Source organism: Sarcophilus harrisii, chromosome 1, assembly GCF_902635505.1.
Source record: "Sarcophilus harrisii chromosome 1, mSarHar1.11, whole genome shotgun sequence".
Classification (NCBI taxonomy): Eukaryota; Metazoa; Chordata; class Mammalia; order Dasyuromorphia; family Dasyuridae; genus Sarcophilus; species Sarcophilus harrisii.
In genome coordinates this window covers 341541560-341565623 of record NC_045426.1, presented here as the reverse complement: position 1 = coordinate 341565623, position 24064 = coordinate 341541560, and the positions used below count along the sequence as shown (strand labels likewise).

At 33.5% G+C, this 24064-nt stretch overlaps 1 protein-coding gene across 2 annotated transcripts in view; it reads left to right on the top strand.

Moving 5' to 3' along the window:
* LMF1 (lipase maturation factor 1) overlaps positions 1-24064 on the top strand; it is a 739963-nt gene that overhangs the window by 359003 nt on the left and 356896 nt on the right. For both annotated transcript variants that reach the window (XM_031945746.1, XM_003761989.4), the window contains exon 5: positions 7851-7916. In XM_031945746.1, the coding sequence (XP_031801606.1) occupies positions 7851-7916 (66 nt within the window). The remainder of the gene's footprint in view (positions 1-7850; positions 7917-24064) is intronic.

The window sequence follows — 24064 nt, the reverse complement described above, 5'->3', positions numbered from 1 at the left end:
GGCATTCTGTGAAAAAGTAGAAAGAGGATTAGATATAGAATCAGATGATATGGATTCAAGTTTTAGATTTGCCATTTCTTATCTATGGGACTTGGTTAGGCAAATCACTTTTCTATGATCCTCAGTCTACTTATCTGTACAAGGAGAGGATTGGGTAGGTTATTTCTAAAATTGTATGATCTTTGAGTATATGCTGTGATATATGCTATTCAGTAGCATGTTTATATGATTTTCTGACCCGCCATTTTTTGCAATAAGACAGAATCTCCTTTAATCCTGGGTATACACAGGAACAACTGCCCCTGGTTTCAACTCTGCCTATTTTAATTACATGAACAATCTGTCGATGCTGAAACATTGTTTATGCAAACATGTGGAAACTTTGCACTGCATAATAATGTTCAATATTATTTTAAGGATTGTAAAACTTGTAATCCTTGTGGCATTTGTGGCTATTGGTTAAATTTTTGTTTATGTAGGATCTAAGAAAAGTAAATAGACTAAATGTTTAGTAACCAGAATTTTATTAACTTTACCTACCTCGCTTTTATATCACATTTTGCAAAAATGGTATCAGATTAAAATGTAATTGAGAGATATTTAACAAAGAAAATAAAAATACATACACCATAGATAATGTGGTTTTCTATTTGAGTTTGATATTATTGGTTTAGTATTCTTATTAAAAGATTTAATTATTATTATTAATTCTTATCATTATTATCTATTATCTAATTCTTATTAAAAGATTAAAAATTTGGATTTCCTTCATTATACTTACAGGTTCTAATTTCTTTTTTGCCTAAGGTCTCTTAACATGAGGTATGATTATAGGTTGTTAAAATGGCCTTTCTCCTTTCCCAATATGACAGCCTTCTTGAATGCAGTAACTTTAACACAGTCTTTTCTTTCTTTCTTTTTTTTTTTTTTTAAACAAACTGGGTTGTCGGCTCACAGCACATCCTGAGAGATGCTATCAACATATCCTATAATTTTAGCAAAGATTTAAAACTGGAAAGCTACTGATGTTTAGGAAATTGAGGCGTTGTTTATCTACAATGCAATCTGCAATTTTTGTATTTGTAGACACAGTTTTTCTCTTGTCTTACCTGCCAACTTCCAAATAAAGAAGAAAATAAAATTTTAAAAAATCTAGTTCACACCTTAACTTAAAATCTTGAATTTACCTCATGTCAGGAACAACCGGGTTTTCTGTGATTTGCTTTGGTAGACTCATATATGTATATATTGATATATATAATATATTGAGGAAGATGATTCCATCATCTTTGACATTACAGAGAGACAAATTTATGCTTGTAACATTTAAAGCTCCAAAAATAGAATGGGCCTCTTTGAGAAGCAAAGGGTCTCCTCTCATTGGAAGTCTTCCAGAAAAGACTGAATTGTTCTGTTCTGGGTTGGGCTAAATGGCCTCTGCAGTCCCTTCCAGCTCTGACATTCTGTAATTCATTGATGTAGACATTCCTCTTCTTACCACATGTAACCCTTTTTCCTGTTCTTCCATATAGACTTTACAGGAAATTCACCCCTTAACTGGGATCTTCTACTAGATCTCTTCAAAATGGCCTTGCTTTTTGATGCTTCATTTCCTATCCTGTGTCTTTGTACTAGTTGTGTTCACTTGAGTCTGGACTGCACTCCCTCTCTCTTACGCCTCTTGGAATCCTGAATTTCCTCTGAGATTCAGCTCAAATGCTGTCTTTGGCTAGAGATCCTTTTCTAGTCTCCACAATTGTCAACACTTCCTCCCCACCCTACCCAATTTAAACTTTTTATCCCTAGCATCTAGCACAATATTTAACGCACAGAAAGCACTTAATAAATGTTCATAACTCTTGATTGTATGGGTGCCAATGGAATATATTAACTAAGCACTATCTTTGTTCTCATATACTAGGTCCCCTTCATTTCTATTCAATTTCTCTGATATTTTCCTTTATGCCCCTTCTCTTCCATATTTATATATTAGGAAGATGCTGTTGCCTAAGCATGCCTACCATATGCTCCTTAATTGCCCTTTGATGATGCACAACTTAAATATTTTTGAAATTATGGCATTCTGTGACCTTATTTACATTTTCTTTTTTATATGTTTAAAATATAGAAATGTCTTTGAAATTCATTTTATCAATGTGTGGTACATTTTCTAATATATCGTGAGACTGATGATAATATCTTGATTTTTTTCTTAAACCCCTTCTTAAATCCCAGTTTTTCAGGAAAGGAAAGTGAAAACTAGAGAGGTAAAGTGATTTTTCCCAAGATTATACAGGTATTAAATGTAGATTCTGGTAGAAAACATAAGTTCTGACTAATTTTTCTTCTTTCTTTTTCTCCTTTATGTTGTTTTTGTAATATGTTGCTTTCATAGGAGATGATTTTTTTCTCCAGAAATGGTAATGAGCATATTGCCTTAAAAAAAAATTACATAATTCTCTCTGGCCCTTCCTTTTTTATTGAATTAGATATTTGACAGTAATATAAGAAAGATAATTTTCACTCCTTGAAAGATGACATTTTTAGTTTTTTGTTTTCCTTGAGATAAAAGAAAAGGAAGATAATTACTTATCTTCAGGACAAAGTGTACTTATTTATTATTTAATAATAAATACATAATAAATATTAAAGTCTTAATAAATACTGCAGGAAATGATAAATATCATCTTTCTTTCTTGGAAATTAACTAAAATTCTAGTCTAAACCACAGAATTCATAGAGTCCTAAAAATATGATTTATTTTAGAGGCCTTTTAGTCTAAGGAGCCAGGTTCTAAAACGTGTTTTAGGAATCTTTAAGAATCTAAAATAAATTCACAAAATGAGACAATATATGCAAATTTGTAGATCCTAGAGAGTTATGTATATGCCAACTATCCTTTGTATTATTTTTGTTGTTATTGTTATCAGTCCTGAGATATGTTTAGAACTGATTTGTATGTAGACCACACTTTTGCTGTCCCCATCCCCCAATTTAGCTTATAATAAGATACTTGTTTTTTTTTTTTTGGGGGGGGGGTTGGTGTATATATATAAAGTTTTTACTTTTAAAGAAATTTAATTTTAGGCATATTTAAGCATATATCCTATATGAAAAGGATAGCCTTTATGTGGATTTAATATATAGTATTAATAGCCTTTCATTAAGCTTTCTTTTTTTTTTTTCTTTTTTTTTTTGTGAGGGAGTCAATGTCCCATGTCACACATTGTCAAATGTCTGAGGTAAAATTTGAACTCTGATCGTCCTGACTTCAGGCCAGTGTTCTCTCTACTGAAACACCTAGTTGCCCTTACATCAAGCTTTAAATGATTTCATTAGTAGTGATAAAGAGTTCTTTTTTAAAGTGCTATTTGTTTTCCTTAGAATGGAAACTCACACAAAATGTTGTACAGTAGAACCTCATTCATTTTATAGATGGGAAAATTGAGGCTGAGAGTTAGTGACTTTCAGAGTTAGTTCATGACAAAGTTGAAAGTAGAGTTGGGTTAAAGTTAGGTCCCCTGATTTCTAACTTTTTACTCTTTATATGATAGGATGTTTTCTTAGCTGGATTTGCACCATATTTAATTAATTTATAGAGCACATTAAATAAAACAGGTCCTTAATAAGCATTTGCTAAATTGAATTGACATATAACTAACTCTCTCTGAATCTCTTTCTCCTTCCCTCCCTCTCTCTCTCTTTCCTGTGAGAAAAGAGAGCCAAAATTGTTGTCCCCCTTTTACAGATAAGGAAATCATGATCATACAACCAGAAAATTGTCAGATAGGACCGAAACCTAGTTCTCCTGATCCCAGCCAGGGCCCCTGCTCTTTCCACACTACCTTATCCAGTCGCTTAATATAGAAAGTTATAGTTTAGTCACAGCATTCCTAATAAGTGCAATTTATCAAAATCATTTTTCTTTGAAAATTGCATGAAACACTGTAGTCTAGATACGACTGGCAGGTGGGGAAATGTATTATAATTGTATACAGAGCAAAGGGTCTGGCTTGGTCTTTTGACTAGTGGAGCTTTCTTCAGTTTGATGACTGTGATTCTAATCAGAGCCCTTTTAAGCATACTTCAAAGCCCAGCATAGGACCCAGCACATACCTTCAGGCTGCCATTGCTTGATTACACATCTCTCTGTTAGCAGCCTCATCTTTGGCCAGGTGTCTTTCCTGCTGTGGACGACTGATTCCTTTTTTCCTCTTCATTGCTTAGACAAAGAAATGTAATACTGATAGGACTACCATCCATAAAGGAAACCCACTGGTTTGGAAATCTCGTTCTCTTGATCCTTGAAAAACATAAATGCCAGTCAACTCTGCTTCTGTTAATTTCACAGCCAATGATAGAATGTGGCAATTAGTGCCTTTTTAAAATTTAAAAGAACTCACCACCTGTTTTTCTCTTCTCTTAAGTTGCATTGCACCCCTTATTTTAATTTTAAGGTGAGTTTTGTGTATATGTGTGAAAAAATCTACCCTAATTTCCTGTGATCATAAATTTTAATGTTGAAAGGGATCTTCAAGATCCTATAGCTCAGTTGTATCATTTTACAGATGGATTCTACCCTCATAGAGAAACTAAGTTTTGTATATACAAGTGGCTTGCTCAAACTGTAACTTCCACAAAATGAAATTAGAATCTTCATTTTCTCAGCTATGTTTATAGATTTCTGTTATGGATTATTAATATGTAACCTATGAATCTGTTTTAGGAATAAAATAATCTTTAAATTCAGGATTTTTTTGGTTTTATTTTCTTAAGAGGTTAAATCGTAAAAATAGTTTATTAGAACCTTTCTCCTCTCTCCCTTAATGAAAACTTATTCATTAAGAAAATATGTTTGCTATCTTTGGGTCATAATTGATTCTAGATACTGTTAACCCTGAAGATACCATGATGTCCAAAAAGGGCTTGGCTGGATTCCATTATACTTCTTGCATTTGTCAGAGTGTCTAGTCAGAGAATCTCTGGCCACTATATAGCAGACACACAGTGCAGCTGGATTTTCAGATCTCAGGCAAAGCTTTTAGTGTCAGCTATAAGAACAGTCACCTTCTGACATCCAAATGGAGTCTTTGAATCTGGAATTTACCAAAAGAGAATAAAAGTGATCTCCCAAGTGTCAGATTTGCACAAAGAATGTCTAATACATTTGCCAAGAAAATGGGCAGACACAATCACAACTTCACTTGCTTCAGCATATGATGTGGTTTTGAAGACTACTGTCTAATGTTCACTTGAAGCCTAAATAATCTGGTAAAAGCTGGTGAGAACCCTGAGAGATCATCTAGTTTCCCCGTCTTATCTTTCCTTTTCTACTTATAATCCTCTTAAAAAATCCTAAAAATTTTCTGCTTTTGATAAGATATTATTTTTAGCTGTACAATAATGTCTATTTTATCCATGCCAGGTTTACTACTTCTAAAGTAAGAATAACAATTCATACTTATTTTTTTCTTACATTTAAGTTCTATTGATGCTTTCTGTTTTGTTTTACATATGAAACAAAGAAAAAGTTAAGCAGAATTATCTGACAAAGTGACCATTTTTTATTGTGTCTGCAAATTCAGCACCCAGGGTCCTCCATCACTTTCCTGAATAGTCTACCTTTTTGTAGCACTTTAAAAACACTTTCCTCCTAACACACCAATGAGGTGAGTAGTGCAAAGAATAGTAAGCCCCTTTTATACATGAGGTGACTGAGGCTCCAGTAAGTTAAGTGGCTTTCCCAGAATAACAGGATTAATAAATATTAAAACCAGGTTGTAATCTAGTTATGCTTTAGTTCCTTTCCCTCTACCACATCCCATACCTTTTCCTTTTGATGCCAGATTGTCTAATTGAGACCTATGAAGCCAGTTCCAATTGTATATTTGGATTTCTCTCCAACTATTTGATTAAAGGGGGATGAGCAAGGACAGAGAGGTATGTGAAAAATCAGCTTCGCTGAAACTGTGGCATATCATTTTTAGTAAACTGAATTCATAATATTGTGACACTAGCAAAAGGCCAAGAGTTAATCTTTTGTTCTATATGTTCAGCAAAAGAATTAGTAGCTGTCTTGTTGGTGCTCATCACAGTCTGCTCTCATTGCTGCAGCATAATGAAAAGCTCTGTTATCTTTTTAAAAATTCCTTGTAATTTACAGAAACTCAAAGAAATAACAATGATAATAATTATCTCTAAATTTACCAAATTGAAATATGATATACAAAATTGTGTTTAATTCTAGTAACTCTTAGACTTTTAAATAAATTATGTTTAAAAAGCTGAGCATAGTTATAATGACATTCAACTGAATTCAAAATACATTAACCTAAACAGATTTAGAAGACATTTTCACAAAGGAACAGTATTTATGAAGTCATTTTATTTGTTCCTTCATGTATTTTTATCTTTCTTTTGTAAAATGCTATAGCAAGAAGTGTAAAAGGATAAATACAATTGTCATTGTCTTTAAGGAAATTACAATCTAATAGGCACATGCAATAAGTAATATAGCAAGGGGGGGAGAGAGCATTGGAATTGGGGTTGTAATCTGAGTCTAAGTCTTGGCTTTGTTATTTATCACCTGTGTGGATTTGATTGAGTGACCTAATCTCCATTCCTCAATTTGTAAAATAACAGTATTGAACTAGATGATGGCTTAGTTCATCTCCAGTTTTAGATCCTCAGACTTTCATATTGTGATGATGAGTAGATGAATGCTTAAAGAAGTTAATATTGTTTTGGCTCAACTGTTTTGTATTTCAAGAGACCAACTGAAGTCATAATAGTGGGGTGGTAGGACCTGGTAAATGATATTTTAAATATGTTCTTATAAGACTGCTTTTCCCCCAAAGCAGTATTATGTGGGGGAATGCCTATTTCTGGCTGTTTTAGTTTCTTCATTCATTTTTCTTGATTTCAAATTTCTAGCATGTTTTTTAACCTTTCACTAAAGGTCTTTGTGCTTTCATGTAGTTTTATCTTTATACTTTCCTTTTAATATGAAAGAAAAGTCACTGCTAGAAAACACATTTCCATTTATAATGGCTTGTTGCTATTTGTCCTGTCTTGAAGAGGACCATGAAATCAGAGAAGTGATGCTGTGACATTTAAGTAAATTGGATTTAAATGAGGGAGGGCTGGGCAAAGCCACCTGCCTCACTTTCCCCTCCAGAGGTATCTGGGCCAATGGCCCAAATATAGATCAAGATGAGATTCTGATGGATAATATCCTTGCATTTGACTAGGTTTGCAAAGGCATCAAAGTGTAATTAATAGAAGAGGACTGTCTGGAGAAGTAGGAAAGTATGGGCTCAAGCCCCACGTCTGACAAAATACTTGACCCTGAATGAATCACTTAATCTCTCCATGTTATAAGCAGCTCTTTAATAAGACAGGTTGTTATTTAGAGGATCCATGAACATGGATGGGAAAAAAATAGATCTTTTATTTTTACTGACTTCCAAATGAGCATTTCCTTCAATTCTGAATTGTTTTTTAAAAGCACCAAAATAAATTATTTTGAGGTATCCACAGATTTAACCAGCTAAGATTAAGAAGTCCTATTCTAAATTTAAAAGTTGCAGAGAAGGTGATGACCTCCAGTGGTAAAGGAAGTTTCCCACCTGGAATTCCTTGTGTGATGAAATTGCAAGTCTGAGCCATATCTTCTTTAGTTAGGTTTGTTTTAAAGCTGTAAAAGATATTTTTTTTTTCCTTTTCTTGGGTTTACTTTGTTTGGGAGAAGGGAGAAGAGTCATCCATGTGAATATGTTCTTTTCTGTCACTAACACCTGTTATTTTAGTCAGATAGTAGTGACTTTAAATATTTGCTCTTAATTTTTCAGGGCCTGATTAAAGTAAGAGGAGATCGATGCTGGAGAGAACTAACCTGTATGGACTATCATTATGAGGTAAATTAATTACAACAGATTTACTCATTTGTTTGCAATATTGATAAAACCCAATTTTCTGGATCTTGCCCAAAAGATTATCTTTTTCAGTATCTGATGCATTGACTTTTTACCTATGACATACACTTCCAGTAGAAAGAATTTGGAAATTTATTCTCTTTGCCTGGGTCTCCATTTGTAATTTCTAGGATTACTTTATCTGGAGTAAGCAAGGTAGTCAAAGCAAACAAAACCAAAGAATATTCAGTTTTGTGGTCTTACTAGCAATTCTCTTAAAGGATTATGGATTTCAGGAGAAGGTGAAATTTAGGAGCTTATTGTTGCCCAGTTTGTTTGTTTTTTTTCATTTTTCATTTTTTTGTTTATTTTATTACCGCCCCCCCCCTTGGGGGTTTCTGGGCAAAGATACTAGAATAGTTTGGCATTTCCTTCCCCATCACCTTTTATAGATCAGGAAACTGAGGCAAACCAGGTTAAGTGATGCATTTGCCCAGGGATCTGTGCTTGGTCTGAAGATGTTTAACATTTCTATTAGTTACCTACAGTTAGTACAGATGGTAAGATTTTCTTAGTTAACAAGCATTTTTTTTTTCTTGGTTCTCACCAATAAACTATAGACACACCCTCATCCAATATTGTTGTAGAAACATAGTAGATGAAAATTGAGTAGTCAAAGCAACATGGGGGAAGGAAGAGTTGGTTCCAGAAGAATGAAGTTATAGATAAATAGGCAATTGACCAAATTAGAAGATTTTGGCAAAGCATTTTTCTGTGTTTTCTATGAATTTCTGTGAAATCATTGTGGAACAACATTGAGTAAGGCACTCTAAAGTAAGGTGTATCTGAAACTTTTTTTCTTTTAAATAGAATTTTGGATAGCCTTTATCTACAAAGGGAAAGGGGCTGGAGAGATCACTCTTTTAAATGCCAGGTATCACAGGGAGATTTGTTCTCAGACAATTCTGATATTGCTGTGACTTAGGAATTCCACATCAAAGGAATATTATAAAACTTATTATGTTATGAGGTCAGTAATTTGCTTCTGAACTTTTAGGATTCTACAAAGAGAACTGAAGGTAATGAAATTATAATTCCACATGTCCAGCAAAAGATGAAAACTATTTTTTTGCTTTTGTTTCTAAGGTGGGATTTCAGTATAATTTTCAGTAGTTTGTCTTAATTTGACTTGTCTTTCAAAGAACGTTACTTTTCATTCTGAGTAGAAATGGATGAAAAGTTTTAAAAGATTATTTTTTTAAAAGAAAGAATTACTTCTTAAAAAAGAAAAATTACCCATACATATAACTTGTAAATAAAAAGCTATTAAAAAAAAAGAAACTTGAATATCAAACTACTTTTGAAAAAAATCCAACAATTTTTTGATAGTAAAATGTAAAGAATCATAAACAGATGAGTTAAATTTTCCTTAATAAAACACAAATATGAAAAGGGAAAGAGTGACACCATACATCTTTGGGGTTAGGTTAAATCTAAACCATTGGCAAACAATTTAACAAGTCCTTCAAACCTCCTCTTTTATTTCTGGTCATTTCACGCTTTGCAAAAAAAAAAAAAAATACATGAGATAGGAATAAGATGAATCAAAGAGATATTAATCAGGGTGGTCATCTAAAAATGACAAAATCCAGACCTTTGGTCTAGGACCTTGATTGCAAACAGTAACCCCCAAATTGATCACTCACATACATTTGAGTTTTTTTTAAGGATTGTTTATTTCCCAGTCCATATCACTGTGTGTGTCTATGTTTGTATGTGCAGACTATGATAATTAAAAAGTCATCATGTGAAAATGAGTAAAAACATTACACCTAATAGTTTTTAAATAGTTATTAAGTAATAGTTATTATTATTATTAATCAATCAATCAATTAATATTATTAAAATACCCAGGGGAATAGAATTGCTGAACTTTAAAGAGGCAAATCAGTGATAACTCTAGCACAGTAATATTTACTCCCCTCCCCAGACAATCTCACCTATCCAGCAAGGAATACAGAAGAGACATCTCATAGCTGCCAAAACAAATTTGTAAAGCATTGTATAGTTTATCTGCTATTCATATACACGTATATGCATCCATATCTGTATCTAGCTGTATGTATTTATCTGTGTGTGCATGTATGTATATATATGTATATATATATATATATATATATATAGAGAGAGAGAGAGAGAGAGAAAGAGTGTGTGTGTGTGTGTGTGTGTGTGTGTGTGTGTGTGTGTGTGTGTGTGTTTCATTTGATCTTTAAGAGCTCCTTGAGGTCAATGACTATCTTTTGCTATTCTTTGTATCCCTTGGCACAATGCGTGGCAAGTAGTAGATGCTTAATAAACACTTACTGACAAACTGATTTTGGAAAGTGAGCAATAAAATCATCATTATTCTATTTTTATAATAAGGAAAAGAATATGCCCTCAAGATTACACAATTAAAACATGACAGAGATGGAGCTAAAACTCAGACCAATCACTCCTTGTTCCATTCTCTCTCTGTATATTTTAAAGTGTAGATTTAAAGACTCACTTAGAGCCTGTTTACTCTTAGTTTGTCACTATTCAAACAAACTTGCTCATCTAGTTTCCTTTCCAACAGCATATTAGAAACAATAGATTGACATGGGGAGGGAGTACAGAAAAGAGGGAAGGCTGTCAAACTAGACACAATGACAGCATTGAGAAGTGATACCTGACACCCAGAGAGTGAAGGAGACAAGAGAACAGGAGAAGCACCTTACCAACCATAGTAGTCTAGGTACTTGAAGCACAGAAGTAAACAGTCATATATCCCTCTGTAGGTACTGAGTGTAACAGATTAAAGTTTTTTTTCAATAATGATGACCCTCATCTAAAAGATCAGATTGTTTACAACCTTCTGTATGATAGGAATTTAAATTATATCTTGAAAATCTTTCCAGATAGATTTATGTGGAAGATTTATTTAGGGAAAATGTCTCATTTTTTTCTTTTCTTTTTTTTTTAAAATAATTATAACTTTTTATTGACAGAACCCATTCCTGGGTAATTTTTTACAACATTATCCCTTGCACTCACTTCTGTTCCGATTGTTTCCCTCTCTCCTTCCACTCCCCTCCTCCAGATGGCAAGCAGTCCTGTACATGTTAAATATGTCACAATATATCCTAGATACAATATATGTGTACAGAAACGAACAGTTCTCTTGTTGCGCAGGAAGAATTGGATTCAGAAGGTAAAAATAACCTGGGAAGAAAAACAAAAATGCAAACAGTTTACATTCATTTCCCAGTGTTCTTTCTTTGGGTATAGCTGCTTCTGTCCATCATTGATCAATTGGAACTGAATTTGATCGTCTCTTTGTCGAAGAAATCCACTTCCATCAGAATACATCCTCATACAATATTGTTGTTGAAGTGTATAATGATCTCTTGGTTCTGCTCATTTCACTTAGTATCAGTTCATGTAAGTTTCTCCAAGTTTCTCTGTATTCATCCTGCTAGTCATTTCTTACAGAACAATAATATTCCATAACATTCATATACCACAATTTACCCAACCATTCTCCAATTGATAAGCATCCATTTATTTTCCAGTTTCTGGCCACTACAAACAAGGCTTCCACAAACATTTTGGCACATACAGGTCCCGGGATTTCCCTTCTTTAAAATCTCTTTGGGGTATAAGCCCAGTAGAAACACTGATGGATCAAAGGGTATGCACATTTTGATAATTTTGGGGGCATAATTCCAGATTGCTCTCCAGAATGTTTGGATTCGTTCACAATTCCACCAACAATGCATCAGTGTCCCAGTTTCCCTCATCCCCTCCAACATTCATCATTATTTTTTCCTGTCATCTTAGCCAATCTGATAGGTGTGTAGTGGTATCTCAGAGTTGTCTTAATTTGCATTTCTCTGATCAATAGTAATCACTCATTCATATGAGTGGAAATAGTTTCAATTTCATCATCTGAAAGTTGTCTGTTCATATCCTTTGAGAAAATGTCTCATTTTTTCATATTGTTAGAAAATTAAGACTTTTTTATATAATTAAAAGTTTTGAGAAGAAGATCACAGTTAGTTGCTCAGTAGTTAGTGCAGCCATCACTATCTTTATTCATATAGTTTATATTCCTCAACCTATTGCTCAAGAAAAGAAAGGCATAAATAGGAATTCTGTCACCTGAGATAAAGTCTGTTGGAATGAGGCACTGAGGTACTTCCAGTGCACTTAATTAGATAGACTAGAGATAGAGTTTATGAGATCTGAGGAAGTTGGGGAATTTCGACATTGAAGAGATAGAGAAGCCTGACACAAATTCTGAACTTATTGAAAAGAAGGAAAGTGAACTAGAGATTCATATATGACAGTATAAAGATCTGAGCCAAATGGCATGAACTTTAAAGGAATTGGGGAACAGGAAGCATGGCAGCCCTTGCTTCTTTCTGGGCCTGTGTATATAACAGGAAAGGAGGTAATTTATCCCGGAGAGGATGCTGAAAATTATTGTGTCTTCAGAGAAAAAAGCTATTTTCATTAAGTACCAGAAAATGGAAGGAATTTGAGAGGAAAAGACAGTAGAAGTCCTCCGATCCAAACACTTCTTTTTACAGATAAGGAAATTGAGACCCAGAAAGATAAAACAATTTGCAAAAAGTTTAAAAAAAGTAGGATTCTTGCCCTTCCCCTTAACTATACCCAGTAACTAGGTTAGTTTCAATTTTAAGCACTATAGAATCTGGCCTAAACTTGCCTTATTTCTTGTTGTTGCTGTTTAGTTGATTAGTCTGTCCATCCCATATTTTTTTAAGTAAAGATATTGGGGTGGTTTGCCATTTTCTTCTCCAGCTAATTTTACTGATGAGGAAACTGAGGGAAACAGGCTTATGTGACTTGCCCAACATTGAACAGCTGAGTAAGTTTCTAAGTCTATATTTAAACTCAGGGCCACCTCACACCAGGCTTAATGCACTGCCTACTTAGCTGCCTTATCTCCTACTGTTCCCTTTTAAAAATGCATCTCATAAAAAATTAAAAACTAATACATTAAAATACATCTCACATAACAACCTAAAACATTTCCAGTCCCCATACATTCTGCATAATCAGAATGTATTCTTTTGATGTGCCCTGGGATTTCTGGAGTTTTAAAAATTTCACAGTGTAGCTGGTACCTTTATACATGTTTTATACTATATAATACTTCCCTTGGAGCATGACCTGAGTTCCTATTATATTCTCCACCCAAAGCTGAGTCGCAGCCTCCCTTAAGAAGCTTCTTTGATCTCCCTTAATCAGATGAATTTCTCTCCCATCTGGGCTCCCAGAACAATTTGTCCCTCTCACATATGACACCTCTTTCCTTATATTAGATTTATGTATTAAAAACATTAGACTCTTTCCTTTAAGAATCATTTCCTCCTCCAGAAATATGAAAGTCACTAGACATAACTCTTAAGACTTTCAGAAACATCTTGTTTATGTCTTTACCAGAAATTCTACAGAAGTCTTGAAAGAGTTTTTCAATCAAATATGTTAAATGCTGATGTTCTTTTTATTTGGGGATCTTTTTGTCAAGAAAAATAGGATAACTGGTGGATTGAACCCCACCAAATAGTAAGTTTTGTTTGTTTGTTTGTTTGTTTTGTTTTGTTTTGTGAGGCAATTAGAGTTAAATGACTTGCCCAGGGTCACACAGCTAGTACATGTTAAATAGCTAAGGCTACAGTTGAACTCAAGTCCTCTTGACTTCAGGGCCAGCACTCTATCTACTGCACCATCCAGCTGCCCCTAAATAGACAATTTTGTGAGATAAAAAGGCACCAATGAATAGTAGTCACATGGACTTTCAAGAAATTAAATTCATTAAACATTTATTAAATTCCTATTATATGCAAGGCAGTATTCTAGTCACTGGGGTTACAAAATTAAAAATGAAATCTTTCTACTGGAGGAAGATAGAATGCAACCATGTACTCAAATAGAAAATCCAAAAGAAAATTTCTGGGGTGTGTGTGTGTGTGTGTGTGTGTATGTATGTATGTATGTATGTTTTTGTTGTTACTTAGATGAAGGGATTATTATGTTTATATCCCTAGCATATATTGTAATGCTGGCATAGAGTAAATACTTATATACAAATCCACTAAAATGGATTGCAGTTACAGTAATTGGCACACACCTGGTACATAGTGCATAATCAGTGCTTATTGACTTGAAAATAAATTTAATAAATTGAAAATATATTTCTTACTCTGATCTTAGAGATATTTACTTAAAAAAAAATAGTATTCTGCTAAACAATCTGGAATCAGATTACTTCTCTTGAGCCTTACCTTGCAATCACCTTGACATAGAGCCAGGTAAATTCTCAGATTCTTAGCAGAAAAAGAAACTATTTGTGTTTTGGATAATCAGGTAGAACCTGAGAGGAAAAATGAAAAGCATAATCCACCTTTAGGTTGCATCCAGAAGTCTCCCCACCTATTCTGTCTTTTGGGAGAAGACTCTCATAAGCCCCAATCACTACTTTTATTTTGGTTTGGTTTCCATGCTAGAGTGTCTATGTGTGCTTCCCAGTTCTTCCCTTTGAAGGTTAAAGGCAACATTTTAACTTTTGCATTCCAAGTTCTTTGCCAGGTCTGAGGGCTTCTAGAGACTCCTCCCTGCCTTCCCTGCCCCCAATCCTTTTTCAAAGGATGTCACTTTTGAATAAAGGATATTCAGCTTTGTTAACAACAGAAAGTCCCTCCTTAATCTAGTTAAAAGTGGAATTCATAGTTATGGGTATGACAAGGTTGCAAAGGAGACTGTCAAGCGGTCAGATGGGTGGGAGGAGAACCTTGAGAGCCTAGTGTCAAAAAATCCAGAGAGGAGAGGTTATTCAAAAGGAGGTCAGCAGTGTCAGATGCAGTCCATAGATCAAGACCATCCATTTTGGCAATTAAGAGATCATTAGTAACTTTGGAGAGGGCAATTTCAGTTGAGTGATGAGGTCAGAAGCCAAACTGCAGAGGGTTGAGGAGTGAGTGACTAGAGAGGAAGTGGTAGCATTGAGGACAAATAGCTTCTAGGAGTTTGACTGAAGTTGGGAGGAGAGGCAGAATATAACTGCTGGGGGGGGGGGTGGGGGGGGGGGGGGGGGGGGGGGAGATAAAGCCTAGTGAACTTTTTTTTTTTTTTAAAGGATAGGGGAATGAATTTGAGAATAGTAGAGAATAAACCAGTAGACAGAGAGAAGCTGAAGATTCAAGAAGGAGGATATGACTGAAGTTACAGTCTGCTGAAGAAAACAGGGAAATGGGGTCAGGGGCACAGTATTTAGGATTTGTTTTTGACAAGTAGAAAGGGCACTTCATTGTCCAAGACTGGGGAAGAGGGAGGGAATTAGAATAGGAGATGCTCTAAAGGGGTATTGACATGAAAAGAAGAAAATAGTCAGTTGACATCAAATGGCCTCAATTTTTCTCAGTAAACTAATAGATGAGGTCTTCAGGGGAGGGGAAGAAGGGAAGAGGAGGTCTGTAATAGATTCTGTGGAGAGTGAAATAGGTTAATCAGTTAGAGGAGAATAAGATGTCTTGCTTTGGAGAGGGGCTAACTGACATTGGATAACATAAATTTATTTTTGTGTGACTTCCTATTGCACCTTCAAAGAATGTGAGTAGGAACAGAGGAGGCAAATATTGAGTTATCTAGGACTAAGGTTTGACAAGATGAATGGGACAAAAGCTCAAAAGAATTCAAAAGCTCAGGACACCATAGAGTTTGAATTGACTTAACTACAGAATGGAGATTGAATGGGGAGGGTAAATTAGGGTAAGTATAAGAGGCTGAGAAAGTATTGAGGAGAGGAATGAAGAGGTATATAATCAAATATGCAAATAATTACAGTAATTTTATTTAACTTCTGGTTCTTCATCCAATTCACAGAAATATGTTGTTTAGTTGTTTCAGTCCCATATGAGTCTTCTTGATTCCCTTTAGAGTTTTCTTAGCAAAGATAGTTGAATGATTTGCTATTTCCTTTTTCAGCTCATTTTGCAGATGAGGCAAACAAGGTTAAGTGGCTTGCCTAGGTTCACATAACCTATATAAGTGTCTGAGGCTGTATTTGAATTCAGGAAGAAGAATTTTCCTGACTCCAGGCCTAGACCCTCTACCTACTGTATCACCTTGCTGCCCTTGTACATAGGATCTGAACTCAACTGCATCTCTTAGCTTCCTCTGACAGAAATTATAATTCAGCTCTACTCTTCAGGTAAATTAATTTAAATACAGAAAATACCTACTATGTGCAGTACATTGCGTTCAGCACTAGGAATGCCAGAGGGAAAAATCAAAATCAAAGAAATCAAAGAAATTATAGTCTATTTGTAGGATAAAGCATACAGAAAAATACAGTGTTATTTGAGAAGACAAATAATAGTTTAAGAAAAGAATGATCAGGAAAACCTCCCATAGGTGCCAATGTGAAATGAATCTTAAAGAAAGCTGAGGACTCCTAGAGGTACTCTCTAACTTCACAGAGATGGAAAGATGGAGTGCTGGGTGTGGGGAACAACTGGTGAGCTAATTTGTTTGGAACATTGATGGCATAAAAGGAGTAATATAAAATAAGTGTGGTAAAGATAATTTGTTCTAGATTGCATTTTAAACACTTAACTGAAGAGATTATATTTTATGGTAAGGATGACAAAAAGCTACTCAAGATTTTTGAGCCACAGAGTGCCCATTTTCATTTCTGTGTCTTAGAAAGATGTTTTTTTTTTTTTGGCAGCTATGTAGTTATTTGGAGACAGAATATGCTAGAGTCACAATGAATTGTATATTATTGCAGTAGCCCAGGAAAGAGGTGATGGAAGTCTGAACAAGGGTAAAGTTATGTGAGCATCAAAAAAAAGAAAGAAAAAGGATAGATGCAAGACACATATGACAAATCAAAAATTCTTGGCAGCTAGTTGGATAATGAAAGATTAAAAAAAAGTCAGGATTTGCTGTGAGGTTGTGATCCTGAGTGACTAGAAGGGTGGTATGCCCTCAATATAAATAGTCATGTTTGGAGGAGGCATAGGTTTCAGGAGAAAGGTGAATTCCATTCTGGATATGCCATTTAAATTCCAAAGGGTCATTTACATGAAGAACTGTAGTTCAAGATGAAAAATTAGGATAGGATATAGAGATCCTGGAATCAGCTGCATAGAGACAAAATTTTTAACGCATAGAAACTAATGAGATAATCAAGGGAGAGAGGATAGAGGGGTAAGAGAAGTGGGAAAACCTCTGAACTAGATAGATGTGTTTACAAATGAATTCTATCAAATAGTTAAAGAATAATTTCCAATATTATATAAAATGTTTGGGAAGAAAAAATCAGGAAAAAAAAGGTCCTATCAAAGTCTTTCTATAATACAAATATATACTAGCTACCTCAACTAGGGAGAGGCAAAACAGAAAAGAAAATTGTAGCCTACTATCCCTAATGAACATTGACTTTTAAAATAGGCAAAATATTAGCAAGGAGACCCTCGAAACATATCAGAAATGTTATACAATATGACTAAGTTGGATGTATACTAGGAATCGGTAAAACAAAATTAGTAAAACTATCAATATAATAGATCATGTTAATAACAAAAACAATAGGAACAATTTGTTTATAGAACTTTTCACCCCCTTAAATTTTTTTTTTGACAAGATATAGCACATATACTGTCAATATTCAGAAATGTGACTCTCATTCTGCATTTAGTTCATCACTTCTCTTTCAGGAAATAGATATTACCTATATACTTTTAATCACATCCTCAGTTCCTCACTCTTCCCCCTTCCCCATATCTAAACAATTGACAAATCCTTTGTTTTTACCTTTGTAACATCTTTTTCATGTGTCTACTCCCTTGAAACTGCCAACATCTGGTCTAAGTCTTCATCACCACTTACCTGGGCTCCTGTGATTGCCATTTTGTTCTTCCTGCCTCAAGTCTTTCTTCACTCCAGTCCATCCTCCATTCAGCTGTCAAATTGATCTTCCTAAAGTTCAGTTCTGACCAGGTTGCCCCTATTAAGTAAGCTACAATGATTCCCTTTTATAGGATCAAATGATAAAAGTTTCTGTTTGATTTTTAAAGCTACTTTGCTCTTTTTTGTATGAAACACTCCATGTCCTAATTCCATGTATTTTTATCTGAAATACTTTTCCTTCTCATCTCTACCTTCTAGCTCCTTTTGCTTCCTTCAAGTCTCAACCAAAGTTCTACATTCTATTAGAAGTCTTTCCATCAATTTTAGTGCTTTCCCTTTGAGATTATCTCCAATTTATCTTAAATATATGTTGTTTGAGGGCATCGAAAGCAAGGAATGCTTTTTAATTTCTTTGACTCCCCCATTCTTAGCACAGTGTTTGACACATAGTTAGTCTTTAATAAATAAATGCTTATTATCTTGACTTGCATTGACCATTTTATGGAGTTGTTGTTATTCTCGTTTTTTAAGAATAGAAGGATATATTATACTGTGTCAGAGACTTTTACTATATTAATGTAGCCATGTAGTTTTGAATGTTTTTGTTTTTAATATGGTTAATAGTGTTATTTTCTGCTATTAAACTATTAATTGCTAGTATAAATCTAAGATTAAAATGTATGATTATAATCGTGTAATAAAATGGTAATAATGAATACTTCTGTGGTCATATTACTATATTTTTTTGGTCAGGTTTGTATTAAAAATTTTCAAATCAGTATTTATAATGTCATTACCCAGTTATAATCATATGGAATAATGTTTCAAATAACTAATAAATATTAATTAAAAGGAATTCTTGAGATTCTACCACATACCCATCAGATTATCAACTTTGATCCCCCAAAAAGGAAAATTACAACTGTTAGAGGGATTCCAGCAAAATAGGGAAATTAATGAATTGTTGATGTACTGATAAAATTACTAAACTGTCCATACCCTTTGGCCCAATGATACTATTAGGCTGTAATCCAATTTTTTTTAAAGAGGAAAAGAACCCATAAGTTAAAAAAGAAATAAAGAAAGAAGGTTATACATGCAAATGAGAAAAATGTTTATATGTAATTGAGAAAAATAAAGGCTAAATGCAAAAAATATAAAAGTATGGCATATTTAAAAAAAAAATAGAAACTAGAGAAATAGCCATCATATAAGGAATGGCTGTATAAATTGTGGCATATGAATCTTAGGTATTATTGTGATGTAAGAAATAGTAAAAGGAACAATTTTTGAGAAATGTGGAAAGAATTTTATAAACTGATACATAGTGATAAGAGAAAAATTAATACAATAACAAACATCTGAAAGGACAAAGAACTTCGAAGGATCTGAGGTCTCTGATCAAGGCAATGACTAATCATGATTGTAGGGGACTAATGCTGATGCTCCTTATTTCACTATAAAAAAGTGATGGATTTAGTATGCAGAAGAAAATATGGTTTTGGACATTAGTAATATGGGAATTTGTTTTGCTTGAATATGCATATTTTATAATTTTTTAAAAATTGGGAGTGAAAGATGAAATAAATGACTGTTAATTAGAAAAATAAAATACAAAAAGGCTATTGGTCTATAGTGTTCTTTCTTTGGCTTTTTCTTCTCTAATTTCTCTCCTCCCTCCTCCCAGTTTACTATCCTTCTTATTCTTTCTATTTGCATGAATTTTATTCATGCAAAATCTTTTCATTTTCATGTATTTGAAATTCTGTACTTTATTTTTTGTGATCACCTCTATCCTTGTTTTTCTTAAGAATTCACCCTCTAGAAAATATTGCTCAGGCTTGAGAGTTAATTTTGACGTATTGATTATTAATGTGTTACCTTGCAGAGTCACTGCAAGTATTAAGTATTATTTTTGACTTATTGAATAAATGTTTTATGTTAGAAGAAAAAAATTCATCCCCTTTCCATAACTATGAAAGGAACTTGACCTGATTTTTCTCTCTTTTATTGAATATTATAATATTCATCTATTAATATTCATGGAAGATATCCAATTTTGGGTTTGGGGGATTTTTTTGTATAGGATATAAATTGTTGGTCTAAACCTAATTTCTTCCTTTCTTTTTACTTAGATTAGCTAAGGATTTATATATATATATATATATTTTTTTTTTCCCAAAAAAACTGGCTTTTCATTTTATCAAACTATAGTTTTTAGTTTCTAATTTATCTAGTTTTCAAAATTATCAAACCTATCTTGCAATTTATCTAATTTTTTCACATGATTATTTGATCATTTTTCATTTCATTAATCCGTGAGATAGGATATTTCCTTTGAGGATCCTTTTAAGTGCATCTCAGACATTTTGATATATAGCTAGCTCATTGTTATTCTTTTACACATAGAAATGAAGCTTAAGTAGGAGTGAATACATTTCATTTTCCTATCCTTTTCTAGAAAAATAGAAAGTCTTACAAAGATAAATTCACCCAACTCTAAAAGGTACATGTTGAATTAATTACATATTTTTAAAAAAAAACAATCTATATGATATCCATAATTTAATCTATAATCATATTCAACTTCTCACTCTGTTGCTCTGTTTCATGTCCTAGAATGTCACTCCTCTATTTCCAATCTTTTGCCATGTCCTCGTAATGATGGCATCTCATATTTATGTCCTTTGACACTGACCATCCATGAGCAGCATACATGCTCTCATCACTTCATATTTAGACTGTTGCTGTAGCCTTCCAGTTGGTCTCCTCACCTCTTGTCTCTCTCTACTCTAGTCTACCCCCCATTTAACTATCCAATTAATCTTTCTAAAATGCAAGTCTGATCTTGATACTCCCATGGTCCCATTCAATAAATTCCATTGGCTCCCTATTACCTCTAGGATAAAATGTAAAGTTTTGTTTGCCTTTTAAATCCCTTTATAATCTGGGCCCCTTCCTACTTTTCCAGGCTTTTGTTGTTGTTTTGGATGAAGGAGGTTTTTTTGTTTTGTTTTGTTTTGTTTTTTTAAGCTTTCCACTTATTGGTTTCCTTGCATAAAACATTCCATCATTCCATGGCCCAACTCCATGCCTTTTCATTGGTTGTCCCTCATACTCAGAATTCTTTTTTATCCTTTTTATTCTGAATCCTCTCTCCCCTTCCCTATGTCTTTCTCTCTACTCCCTTCCCCCACTAATATCATATTCTGCCTTCCTCAGCTTATCTTGTATATTGTTTTTTGTATATTTTTACTTCAATTAGATCATGAGCTTTCTGAAGGCAGGAACTTTTTTTTTTTTTTTTGGGGGGGGGGGAATTATTTGTATCCTTAGTGCTTACTTAGCACTAGCAACAGAGAAAGCACTTAAAAAGTGTTTGTTGACTTGACAGACCTTGGTTTCTCTTCTTGCTTCTATGTATGTGCAAATGCTTATTTCATTGAAAAATCTTGATTGTTAAGCTCATAATTTAAAAAATAAAATTTAAAACAAAATCAAAATTGTTCCCCTCTCTACTGAGAAAATGACTGACACCAGGTTGTTTCTAAATTATTAATCACATAAAGCAGTCTTGTGAATATATAGGTTTTCAGACAAGAAGGTTTAATTGGATTTTATCAAGAGCTTTTAAGTGATAGTGTAATTATTATTGTGAAAACTTAATATAAGGAAAATAGAATTAAATGGCACTTTTTAAAACTCTGAGAGACTTCCATTTAGCTATATCAAATTGATCAAAGCTGTTGAAACTCAAATTCCATCAATATTAATGAGGGTTTGTTCTGATTTTTTAAAGTATTTTACAATTTGATTATATAAACAAAGTATTTCCCTGTTAAATCTGTAATCATTAGTTTTGTTTTATTTGTTAACAGCAATTAGCATTATAATGAGTTATATTAATTTCCGTAAGAAAAATGTTAAGATCAGTTTCAGTTTATTTGTAATAGGGTCATTTGTCTCACTGCCATTGACACCTTTATTTTGATAATGATATTTCTCCCTTTGGAGAAAAGAGATAGGGGAAGAAAGATGTGAAAGGAATCTAGAAGAGTATAAGGAATAAGAATAGGAGTCCAGAGAGGGTACTTTCTCTTAAATTCCTCTATCTACTCCTTGCTTTTATGCTCACTTATGTGCATTTCATTTCCTGCTTCTCTGTGTTGCCTGTGTAGTATGACCTCTGGAGACACTGAATCCTCCTATTTATGCCTGACTTTCTAGTCATGTAAAGTCTAAAAGTTAATTTCTTCCATAATTTCTTTGAAAACAGAAATGATATCAGATCAGCATTTACCATCTTTAATTGTCTAACAGTATAGTATTTTCCTAAATTATGTGGTGCAGGAAAGAGTTACAAAAGAGACAGTAATTTATAGCGAAAAGAATACTAGTGACAGCTATGTGGTGCAGTGGATAGAGTACCAGCCCTGAAGTCAGGACCTAAGTTCAAATCTCATTTCAGATACTTAATACTTCCTACCTGTGTGACCCTGGATAAGTCACTTAACCTGTTGCCTCAGGAAGGAAAAAAAAGAGTACTGAATTGAAATCAGAAAAGCTATGTAAGCACTTACTTCTCTCACTTGCAGTGTGAAATTCAGCGTATCTCTTTCCTTTATTGTAAAATGAGGATATAATGCTTTCCCTCTCCCACTTTATAGGAGGATTTTTGTGTTAAGAATCAACAAAAAATATGTCTAAAATTCTTTGTAAAAGAAGTTAAAAAAAAAAAAAGGTTGGACACTTAATGAATATAATTTTTTTCTACTAATCTATATATTTTCTTTAACTGAAAATTTGTTGTTATATGTTTTGAATCCTACCTGATATTCTACTGGGCATATGACAGTATTCTCTTTTGTTTTGTATTCCTTTTCTGTTTTTCTGATCCTGTTTTTTTTAAATAAAATGAATTTTAAAAATAAAATAAAATTCTTTGTAACTATTGCAAGTAGGTATATATGTGACTACTCCCTTCCCATCAGCTATTTTGATATGATTCTATAGGAGGAATTATCATACCGAAGTCACAAGTTCCCAACATGTCGATATCCAAGTGTGGAAGATACAATGATATTCCCCACAATGTACCATGAAAACATTTGAAAAGTGAAAAACACTGATAAAAGTCCTATAAATTTTTATTATTTACTTGCCTATATCCTTCAGTTTAATTTTCTCCAAACTCTAATTTTCTGTGGAGCAAAACTTCTTCAGACAGGTTCACTTAGCTTATTCCTCTTACAAGAATGAAGGCAGCTTGTCTTTCATTAAATTCTGATGATGGAGTATCATGCTAGGGATATTAGCATTTGCATAATGGTCTTTTCAATTTTTGTTTAAAGGTTCCTTTGCCTTCTTTATCTGAATTTCTTTGCTACATAACTTTAGAACGGATTTTGATAGGAGAAAAGGGTATGTAGACAGAATTAAATTGAAAGGGGGAAGGTGTGGCAGCACAGTCTTAACAAATATTTCTGGAAGAGAGAGAGGTTCAGAAAGCTGCTCATAATTAGAATGATAGCACTGGGTATTGGACCCACTCTCAGATGGACCATGGCCAAATTTAGCTTGCATGATGTATGTTGGCCACCCTGCCTCTGATTCCTATCCTATATTCCTGTCCAAAATCTACACTCATTTGCCAAGAGAATTTAATAAAAACACATGGTATGCATTTTTTACATGTTCAGTTTGTACTGTACTATTTATTTGTAGTAATACAAACTGCTATGCTTTTGAAAAATAGCATTTCCCCTTCTGTCGGAAATCATGTGTAAGATAAAATGTAGTATGGTTTGTGTAATTAAAAAGTGTGCCTTTCACTATTTTTAATGAAAAGGATCAAAAACCAAGGCACAATCGAGAGCAACTATGTTTAGGCTTTAAGCTTTTACCTTTAAATTGAAAAAGCACATTTTAGCAAATGTAAGGAAGGAAAAGAAGATTTTTTTTCTAATTTCTATAGAACAGATGTCTCACTTTTTTTTTTTTTTTTTTTTTTTTTTTTTTTTTTTTTTTTTTTAGCACATGATGGAATATTCTTTAGGCAAAGAATTTGAAAAATAGGTAGTACTGGCTGATGGAATGAATAAAATATGTAACCAGAATATAAACAAACAGGTAAACATCATAATATATTGTAGTTACTCTTTCAAATACCCATGATTCTTTTACATTTG